General features: G+C 56.8%; 2 protein-coding genes across 5 annotated transcripts in view; one reads left to right on the forward strand and one right to left on the reverse strand.

Annotated features, from left to right (window-relative positions):
• Window positions 1–435, reverse strand: part of ZNF843 (zinc finger protein 843) — a 25,064-nt gene extending 24,629 nt beyond the window's left edge. Inside the window, exon 1 of the mRNA XM_023191190.1 lies at window positions 326–435. Within this exon, the coding sequence (XP_023046958.1) occupies window positions 326–435 (110 nt within the window). The remainder of the gene's footprint in view (window positions 1–325) is intronic.
• Window positions 159–8,974, forward strand: ARMC5 (armadillo repeat containing 5). Of its 4 annotated transcripts, XM_023191093.2 has the most exons (8): window positions 159–703; window positions 1,047–1,169; window positions 1,659–2,187; window positions 4,116–4,223; window positions 4,325–5,111; window positions 6,549–7,045; window positions 7,658–7,790; window positions 7,886–8,974. In XM_023191093.2, exons 1-8 carry the CDS (start codon window positions 599–601, stop codon window positions 8,694–8,696), a joined length of 3,093 nt encoding a protein of 1,030 aa, XP_023046861.1. In that variant the 5' UTR covers window positions 159–598; the 3' UTR covers window positions 8,697–8,974. The 4 variants fall into 4 exon arrangements, with proteins under 4 accessions (XP_023046861.1, XP_023046858.1, XP_023046859.1 ...); XM_023191090.1 differs by lacking the exon at window positions 159–703 and adding an exon at window positions 799–929 and having other exon boundaries at window positions 1,047–2,187; window positions 7,868–8,974; XM_023191091.2 differs by lacking the exon at window positions 159–703 and having other exon boundaries at window positions 1,162–1,450; window positions 1,557–2,187; window positions 7,868–8,974.
• Window positions 8,975–10,505: the final 1,531 nt, after the last annotated feature.

Below are 10,505 nucleotides of genomic sequence, written 5' to 3' on the forward strand. Positions count from 1 at the left end.
GAACCCCCCTCCGCCCCAACCAAATCCCATCATTAGCTCTAAAATCAACAGCCCTAGGGGAGCAGAAGGGGGTCTGCTTAGAGGCCTGGTTCCTTCCATTTCCTTGAGGTCCGAACCAGAGTCAGAGCTGAAGTTTCAGCTAAAACTGAAGCCAGGGCTATTGGCAGAGGCTGCCGCCCTGGTGCGTCCGCTGGTGCTGGCCCAGGTTGGAGCTTCTGGCTAAGGCCTTGCCACACTGCAGGCAGATGCAGGGCTTCTCGCCGCTGTGGGCTGCCTAGTGGACGAGCCAGGTGGGAGCTCTGGCCGAAGCTCTAGCCACACTCACCACCAAGCATCAGGTTTCCGGACTTTGTGACTGTGCTGGTGCCGCAGCAGATTCCAACTGTGCACAGAACTCTTACTACAAACAAGGCATTTAGAGGCCTTCTCACCCATGCCGACCGCAGGTGCTGCAACAGGTTGGAGCTAAGCCTGAGGCTCTTTCCGCAGTCCCCTCAGCGGTAAGGCTTTTTAGCGGTGTGTAAGCGCTGGTGCTGGATCAGGTTTGAGGTGACGCTGAAAGTCTTACCACACAAGGCACAGGTGTAGGGCTGAAGCGATGGTCACACTCGGGGCAAGAGTATGGCTTTTCACCTGTGTGTACCCAGTGGTGCTTAACCAGATCAGAGCCACATCGGAAGCTTCTGCCATACCCCGGACAACGGTAAGGCTTGTCACCAGCGTGGCTGCCTTGGTGGTGAATGAAGCCGGGGAGGTAGGCTGTGGTCAGCCCACACTTCCGGCACTCGCAGGTTTTGGGGCTTGTAGACGGTTGCTCTTGGCAAAGGCTTCTTCCTCCCCAAGGCCAAAGCCTGACCATTTTCCAGACGGGCAGCTGCCCCTGCCACACCAGGAAGGGCTGCTCAGGCGGAACCACCTCGCAATCCAGGGTGACCTGGGGGCTCCCTGGGATGCTAACGTTCCGCTCCCCCGCCCCGTCTGGATTCTCCCTTGTCTCTTCTGGCACAGCCGACTGCACGGCGGGTGAAGAACTCCCTGTTTCCTAGACGCCAGCTCCTGAGCTCACGACCACGTCCAGAGCGGAGGATACTCGGGACACCGGGGTCCAGCTCCGGAAACGGAAAATTCCACAAGCCCGTCACCCTAGGAAGAGGCAGCGAACGTTCTCGGTAGGTTTAACCCTCTTCTTCCTCTGACCGAGCGACGCGTCTGCGGCGCGGTCAGGACCTCGCACTTTCGGCCCGGCTCGGGGTTCTCGGAGTCGGTCCTGGGGCCGGGCCGCACCACCGCTGGGGGGCAGCGAAGCGAGCCTAGAGGAGGAAAGGCGGTCCCCGCCGAGTGCACGCCGGGGGCGGAGCACGGCACGAAGGCTCCGTGGTCGGACGTCTGGGCTGTCCGGAGGCCCCGGCCCACCTGGAGGGCCTTGGAAGAGTTTCCCGCGCGTCCCGAGGTAGGCGTGCGAAGCTGGGCGCGGACCACACCTCCCGCATGCACCACCCGCGCGTCCTAGGTTGCGCAGCAATAAGGGTACCACCGCGCCTTCTTTGCAAGGACAGACTTCCGGGGTCGAGAACTACAACTTCCGACTTGCATCGCTGCGACGGCGCTATTTAAACAGCGTCAGAGAGGCGGTGCCCGGCGACTCCCCTGTCTTCCAGTTCCGCTCCCTGGGATCAGCGGCGAGAAGCGGGGCGGAGTCTGAGGTCCGAGCCAAGATGGCGGCTGCGAAGCCAACCCTCACGGACTCGCTCTCGTTTTGCCTCGCGCAGCTCGCGGCGGCGGCCGGGGAGGGTCTGGGTGGGGAAAAGGACCCAGCTACCAACGAGACACCCCTGGGCCGCGCGCTCCTAGCCCTCCGCACGCGCCACATCAAGGCAGCGGGGGGAATCGAGCGCTTCCGGGCACGCGGCGGGCTCCGCCCCCTACTCGCGCTGCTACGGCGAGCGGCTGCAGCGGGTTCCGCCCCGTCCCAGGCAAGCCCCGGCTCCGCCCCCTCGGCCGCGTCAGCATCTTCTAGCCCCGCCCCCGCATCGGGCCCCGCCCCCTCCGCTGTGTCGTCGTCTACGCCTTCACCGCCAGTGCGCCTGCGCAAGATGCTGGACTTGGCGCTTAGCATCCTAGCGGATTGCTGTACGGAAGGGGCGTGCCGGGCCGAAGTGCGCAGACTCGGAGGCATACTCCCTTTGGGTAAGTGCTCCGCCTCCGTTTCCTAGAAAGATTGGGTTTGCAATTCGCTTGCTGTCTGGCCCGGGAGTTTGGAGTTCTTTGTGTCATATCCCGGAATAACGAGCTTTGTGATGGCGCACCGCTCCTGTTTCTCAAGCTGTTGTGCCCCGTGACGTCACTGCTCTCTCTTTAGATGAGAGAGAGCCCTCCCAGACCAGATATAATTATAGCCATTATCTAGGAATTGGTTGTTGAGGACTTCTTTCGAAGCTAGACCAGCGGAGGCCAAAGGGTGATTTGGTGACTTTTCCAGATGATTCTTATTCTCCAGTTATGATGTTCATAGCAGATATTCAGTGCCCACTATGTGTCCGGCCCTGTGCAAGGTTCTGAAGTCCCACTGATGAGCTGGAAGGTGTAGTGGTTCAGAAAGGGAGTTCTGCAAAAGTCACCTAACCCCTCTGAGGCTAGGATTCCTTGTAAAATGGGACAGTGATAGCTACCTCAGAAAATCAGAGTGGGGAGAAAACGAAGTACAAATATAGCACGAATATACAAATATTCTAAGCATGAGGACTTCAGGTTATTAACAACTAGCATAAGCTGGGTGCAGTGGTACACGCCTGTAGTTCCAGCTACTTGATAGGCTGAGGTGGAAGGATCCCTTGAGCCTGGGAAGTAGAGGCTGCACTGAACAATGACTGTGTCTGTGAATAGCCACTGCATTCCAGCCTGGGCAACATAACAAGACCTCATATCTTAGAAAACTGAACAAACCAGTAGTCACTTAGGAAGCAGGAAAAATAAAAAATAAAAATAAAACCAGCACAGTAAGAACAAATCCTAGCAAAACATAAGCTTTTCTGTTTACCAGCTAAATTGGTGCCTCCTAGTGGCAGTGTGTGAAAGCAGTTTACATGTCACTACCTGCCTTCCACAAAATTATGCTAGTTTTGATGACATCTTAACTTTTTGGATAAAGCGAAGCATTAATATATTTAAAATTTACATAAAATGCATCTGGACCGTATATGTTTGACACAAGAGCCTTGGTTATTAAATAACCCCCATCACTCAGCCACTATTTTTCATTTTAAATGTCTTCTGAATCTATCTGCTTCTCTCTCTCCCTACTTCCGTTGTGTGCCCAGAGACTGGTACCTCTGTGCTGTGTGATGCTGGTAGCTGGGTTGGTTCAAGCTATTGTCTTTTCATGCTTGGGCTATTATGATAGCCTTTTGACTCCTCCCTTCCTATTCTTTCCCCCATAATGCATTCTCCCTATGGATGCCAGATTGTATCATGTCACTCCCCTTCATAAAACCCTTGTGTGGCCCCCAGTGCCTTCACATTCAAGTCCTGATCCCTTGGCCTGACATTTGAAGCCTTTCACAGACACTGCATCTTACCTCTGGGCCTTTGGAAAGGCTACTTCGAAACCCGAAATGCCTTCTCACTCCCCCATCCACCGTGCTTCTGGCAAATACCTTCCTGTGTACCCCTCCAGACCTAGCTGGAGTGTTAGCCTCTTCCTTTTATTTATTAATTTTTTTGAGATGGAGTCTTGCTCTGTCATCTGGGCTGGAGTGCAGTGACATGATCTCAGCTTACTGCAACCTCTGCCTCCTGGGTTCAAGCAATTCTCCTGCTCCAGCCTCCCAGGTAGCTGGGATTACAGGTGTACACCACCACACCTAGATAATTTTTGTATTTTTAGTAGAGATGGGATTTGGCCCCGTTGGCCAGGCTGTTCTCGAACTCCTGACCTCAAGTGACCCACCCACCTTGGTCCCCTAAAGTGCTGGGATTATAGGCTTGAGCCACTGTGCCCTGCCCAGCATTAGCCTCTTCCAAAAGCCTTCCCAGCCCTCTCAGGCCACATTATCGAGGTGACTGATGAGAGAGACAGTAAGGGGTAGAACCCTCACAAGCCCAAACTCTCCTTGCAGTGACCATTCTTCAGTGCATGAAGACAGACAGCATCCAGAACCGAACGGCCCGTGCCCTGGGGAACTTAGCCATGGAACCTGAGAGTTGTGGGGACATCCACTGTGCTGGTGAGAGGCTGTGAGGGTGGGGTCTGCTAGGACTCGGAGCAGAAGAAAGACTTGAGTGTCTGTCCTTTTTCACCCTCTGTGCTCCCCTTTCCTGCCCTCAGGTGCTGTTCCGCTGCTTGTGGAGAGCCTGACAGCCTGCCAGGACTCGCAGTGCCTGCAGAGCGTGGTGCGTGCCCTCCGCAACCTGGCAGACTCACCCCAGCACCGCCTGGCCCTGGCACAGCAGGGAGCAGTGCGCCCGCTGGCCGAGCTCCTAGCCACTGCCCCAGATGCTGCACTGACCTCAGCCCTCGTCCGTGCCCTCCTGGAACTCAGCCGAGGCTGCTCCCGGGCCTGTGCTGAGCAGCTAAGTCTGGGTGGGGGACTGGGCCCACTCGTCAGCCTGGCATCCCACCCCAAGCGGGTAGTACGCGAGGGAACCATTCTGATCCTCGCCAACCTGTGTGCCCAGGGCCTGATTCGGCCTGCACTGGGCAATGCTGGTGGGGTGGAGGTGCTGGTAGATGAGCTTCGGCAGCGCCGGGGTCCTAATGGAGCTAGTCCAGCCTCCCAGCAGCCCCTGGTGCGGGCTGTGTGCCTCCTGTGTCGTGAGGCCATCAACCGGGCCCGGCTGCGGGATGCTGGTGGCTTGGATCTACTGATAGGCCTGCTGCGGGACCCTCGTGCCAGTGCTTGGCACCCTCGTATTGTGGCTGCCCTTGTGGGCTTTCTCTATGACACTGGGGCCCTGGGCCGGCTCCAAGCTCTGGGACTTGTGCCTCTCCTGGCTGGGCAGCTGTGTGGTGAGGCTGGCGAGGAGGAAGAAGAGGGAAGAGAAGCTGCTTCCTGGGACTTCCCTGAGGAGAGGACCCCTGAGCGGGCACAGGGTGGAAGCTTCCGGAGCCTCAGGTGAGTCCCTGCCTCAGGGCTTGGGAGGGTGAGCAGTGTGGTGGCGTGGGGTTTGTGTCTGTCTTGGTCCTCTTCACTACCTCCACCCCCATTCTGTCTGAATAAGACTTTTATTACCCAGACTCCTGATTCCCACACAGCCACCTGCCAGTTCCTATTTAACACACTCTACTCCCCTGGGTCTACCTTTTTCTTTTTTTGAGCCAGGGTCTCACTGTTATCCAGGCTGGAATGCAGTGGTGTCATCTCCACTCACTGCAACCTCTGCCTCCTGGGTTCAAGCAGTTCTCCTGCTTCAGCCTCACGAATAGCTGGCATTACAGGTGCCGGCCACCATGCCCAGCTAATTTTTGTATTTTTAATAGAGACAGGGTTTCACCGTGTTGGTCAGGCTGGTCTCAAACTCCTGACCTCAGATGATCCACCCGCCTCGGCCTCCCAAAATGCTGGGATTACAGGTGTGATCCTCTGCACTGGCTGGATCTACCTTTTAACCTTGGTTCCACCCCAGCACCTTTGAACTCTGGGCCCCAGACTGGTGGACTCTAGAGTCCAAGTTCTTACTCTGTTACTGTCACTCATGAATTGAAGCGTCACAGGAAAGCTGAAGAACTCTTTTTATTTTTTTTAAACGTTAGAGTTGGCGATCTCGCTTTGTTGTCCAGACTGGTCTTGAACTCTTGGCTTCCAGTGACCCTCCCAGCTCAGCCTCCCAAAGTGTAGGGATTACAGGTGTGAGCCACCATGCCCGGCCCCCAGCGCTTCCTATTTCCTTTTTGTTTTCTCCATGACCCCTGTACTCTACACTGGCCCCACACTAACATAACTTATAGTACTCTTACTTCTTATCTGCTTCTTCTCACTGGAACATAAACTCCAGGAGGACAGGCACTTTGTTCAGTGCTTCTACCCAGCATCTAAAGAACAGCTTGGCACATGACAGGCATCAGTAATTGCTGAAATGAGGTTTTAGTCCTATCCCCTCTCACTTCCATTTATCCCCTTTCTCCACCCTCCTCCTCTCCCCTGGCTTTTCCTCCCTCAAAGACAGCTTTTAGCTCATGCAGTGGCTCACGCCTGTGATCCCAGCGCCTTGGGAGGCCAAGGCAGGAGGATCGCTTGAGCACAGGAGTTCGAGACCAGCCTGGGCAACATAGCAAGACCCATCTCTATAAAACATTTAAAAAATTAGTTGAGTGTGGGCACACACCTGTAGTGCCAGCTACTTGGGAGGCTGAGGTGGGAGGATCGCTTGAGCTCAAGAGTTCAAGGCTGCAGTGAGCCAGGATCCCACAACTGCGTTCCAGCCTGGGCTACAGAGGGAGACCACGTTTCTTTTAAAAAAAAAAAAAAAAAAAAAAGAGCCCTCTGGCCTCTTGGACTCTGCCCCTTCACCTTGGCTCTGGGTTCAGTCTCCTTTCTTTCTTCCCTCCACAGGTCGTGGCTGATCTCCGAGGGCTATGCCGCCGGCCCTGATGACATCTCACCCCCCTGGTCTCCTGAGCAGTGTCCTCCACCGGAGCCTATGGAGCCGGCCAGCCCCATCCTCACCCCGACCTTGCTGCGGGCACCGCGCACCCAGCGCACTCCAGGCCGCAGCCCCGCCGCCGCCATCGAGGAGCCTTGGGGACGCGAAGGGCCAGCCCTGCTGCTGCTTTCACGCTTTTCCCAGGCCCCTGACCCAAGCGGAGCACTTGTGACCGGCCCAGCCCTGTACGGCCTGCTGACCTATGTGACCGGTGCACCGGGCCCGCCCAGCCCACGTGCACTGCGCATCCTGTCACGCCTCACCTGCAACCCTGCCTGTCTCGAGGCCTTTGTGCGCAGCTATGGCGCAGCGCTGCTGCGGGCGTGGCTGGTGCTGGGGGTGGCGCCCGACGATTGGCCGGCACCACGTGCCCGGCCCACTCTCCACAGCCGCCACCGAGAGCTGGGTAAGTTCCCACACCCACCCGTCTCCTTGCCCCTGTGCGAGTCCCCATCCTTACCCATGGCTTCCAAGGGCTCAGAACCTCACCTTCCCACTCACCCATCCTCCCCAGCCCGCCCTCCAGACAACACGTCACCAGAGTGGGGTGGGGAGCACGACCTTCTGGTCCCTCCATGGGCCTACAGGCAGAGTTCTGCTGTGTCCTCTGCCCAAGCCCTGGGACCTAGATACCCTAACTCCAGATGCAGCCCCACGCCCAGGATCCGGGCCGGTCTGTGCTTCTTTCTTGGCTCTGCCATTGGTTCAGCGCTGTCCTGACTGCTCCCCACCGGCACCCTGACCTGTGAACCCCGGCCTCACCACCACCCCCAGCACTGCCAGGGACTGCCCTGTCTGCTGTGCCCTGACCACAGGCTGCTTCAGGGGCCCAGACTTACACCCTGACCGTCCCACCTTCTGTCGTTGTCCTGGACCTCAGGTTCCCGGTGTCCCAAGCCCAGCACTGCCTCTTCAGTGCCCTGACTTCTCACCCAGAGGTTTTACCCTCCTTCATTTCATCGGCCCAGAGTCCTGTCTCAGACCCCAGCTCCCAGCCTGAAAAGCTTTCCACTTGCAGGGGAGAGGCTACTGCAGAACCTGACGGTTCAGGCTGAGTCGCCCTTCGGGGTCGGGGCCCTCACGCACCTCTTACTCTCAGGGAGCCCTGAGGACCGCGTGGCCTGCGCGCTGACCCTGCCCTTCATCTGCCGGTGAGTGGGAAGTGGGTGCCTTGCGGGGCTGGGGAGGAGTGCTGTGTTTCCCAGGCCCGTTTCTCACCTTCTGAAAGGCCCTCTCTTCCCTGTAGGAAGCCCTCTCTGTGGCGCCGGCTGCTCCTGGAGCAGGGTGGCCTCCGGCTCCTCCTTGCGGCGCTGACCCGGCCGGCCCCACACCCGCTCTTCCTCTTCTTCGCCGCGGACTCCCTTTCCTGCCTCCAAGACCTGATGTCTCCCACCGTGAGCCCAGCCGCCCCACAGGCAGTCCCCATGGACCTAGACTCACCCTCCCGTTGTCTCTATGAACCTCTGCTGGGCCCAGCCCCTGTCCCAGCTCCCGACCTGCACTTCCTGCTGGACTCAGGCCTCCAGCTCCCTGCCCAGCGAGCGGCCTCAGCCACCGCCTCCCCTTTCTTCCGGGCCCTGCTGTCAGGCAGCTTTGCAGAAGCCCAGATGGACCTGGTGCCCCTGCGAGGCCTGTCACCTGGCGCAGCCTGGCCTATCCTGCATCATTTGCATGGTTGTCGGGGCTGTGGGGCTGCCCTGGGGCCTGTGCCCCCTCCAGGCCAGCCCCTGCTGGGCTCAGAGGCCGAGGAGGCACTGGAGGCTGCTGGCCGTTTCCTACTGCCTGGGCTGGAGGAGGAGCTGGAAGAGGCCGTGGGCCGCATCCACCTAGGACCCCAGGGTGGCCCAGAGTCAGTGGGTGAGGTGTTCCGCCTGGGCCGGCCCCGGCTGGCTGCCCACTGTGCCCGCTGGACACTGGGGTCAGAGCAGTGCCCGAGGAAGCGGGGTCTGGCCCTGGTGGGGCTTGTGGAGGCAGCAGGTGAAGAGGCAGGGCCCCTGACAGAGGCTTTACTGGCCGTGGTGATGGGGATTGAGTTGGGGGCAAGGGTCCCTGCCTAGACTGTTGACGTCCCCTGGGAAGGGGACCCAAGGATGAATTGGCTCTGAAGGAGCCTCCCTGAGACTGGCAAGGGAGGAGGCTGAGCAGAAGGAGTCGTCATGGAAGAGCGGTGAGAACATGGAGCCAGACCCCAGGATGACGATCTGAAGACCTGGGAGTGAGAAGCCAAGGCCAGGGTCTGGGCGTGGGGCCCAGAGAAGCAGAACAGCCCAGGGCCCCAGGTGCCTGGCCTGGCCCAGACCTCTGGAGTTGAGATTAAACACTTTGGAGTTGGATACCTGTGTTGTGTGGTGTGTCTGCTTCTGTTTCTTCGCCCACCAAGCAGGGTCTTGTTCAGGTCTTTGTGTCTGGACACAGACCACCCTTGCATGTGATAGTTTAATAAGTATTGGGACAGGATTGAGTTCCCAGGCTGCTGCTTAGGATGTGGTTTTGGGCCCCAGGGGAAGCCTGCTTCCTGCTGTCAGGGCCTCAGTGCTCTGACATAGCAACCCAACTGGACACGCAGACCTTGCTCGGGGCTGAAAGGGTTGTGCTGAGGGAATGCTGTTAGTCTGATGATGTGTTGAAGGCTTTTGTATTACTGACTGTTGCCCATCTTGGGCCCCCATTCTCTGGCTCCCTTTTCATCTCCTGGGCCATGTGCCCTACTGCTGTCTGTCTGAAGGAAGACCTGCTGTGGAGGGAATCTCATGCCCAGAGACAGACAAAGACCTGTGCTGGCATTGAGGAGAGGGAAGGGCTCACATTGCTTTGGTCTCCAAGACAGGGTCTCCATCACCTGGCTTCCAGATCTTTTTTTTTTAACCATTATTTTGTTTTAGATTCAGGGGCACGTGCATGTTTGTTACACGGGGGTGGGGGGGGGGGGGGGGGGGGGGGGATTGGGTTTCTAGTGAACCCATTACCCAAAGAGTGAACACTGTACCTAATAGGTAATTTTCCAGCCCTTGCCCCGCACCCACCCGCCCCCTTTTTGGAGTCTCCAGTGTCTCTTTCCGTCTTCATGCCCCTGTGTACCCATTGCTTAGCTCCCACTTATAACGGAGAACATGCAGTATTTGGTTTTCTGTGTCTGAGTTAGTTTACTTAGGATAATGGCCTCCAGCTCCATCCATTTTGCTGCAAAGGACATTATTTCATTTTTTAAGGCTGTGTACTATTCCATGGTGTATATGTACCACATTTTCATTTTTTTTAAAGAGACAGGGTCTTGCTGTGTTGCCCAGTTGGTCTCAAAATCCTAGGTTCAAGCAGTCCTCCTGCCTCAGCCTCCCAAAGTGCTGGGATTTATAGGCATGAGCCACTGTGCCAGCCAACAATTTCTTTATTCAGTCAATTATTGATGGATACTTAGGTTGGGTCTATGACTTTGCCATTGTGAATAGTGCTGCAATGAACACAACGAGTCCAGCTGTCCTTTACATGATTTCTTTTCCTGTGGGTAGATACTCGGTAGTGGGATTTCTGGGTCAAATGATAGAGTTGTAGGTCTTTGAGAAATCTCCATACTGTTTTCCGTAGAGGTCGAGCTAATTTACATTCCCACCAACAGTGTATTAAGTATTCCCCTTTCTTCACATTCATGCCAACATCTGTTGCTTTTTTACTTTTTAATAATTGGCTTGCAGATTTTTGACTCTTCAGTGGCAGGCTGATTTTGGGGAGAGCTGCACTGGGCTTGCCAAGGTCTGCTTCTGGGCAGCTGAGGTTGACACCTGCTGTCTCTGAGCCTCTGTGAGTGTTGGTCCAGGTCTCTGGTTTTCAGGCTATGCATTAGAACCAAGCAGAGAGCTTTGAAAAACTAT

This window comes from Piliocolobus tephrosceles, chromosome 17 (genome assembly GCF_002776525.5).
Source record: "Piliocolobus tephrosceles isolate RC106 chromosome 17, ASM277652v3, whole genome shotgun sequence".
Classification (NCBI taxonomy): Eukaryota; Metazoa; Chordata; class Mammalia; order Primates; family Cercopithecidae; genus Piliocolobus; species Piliocolobus tephrosceles.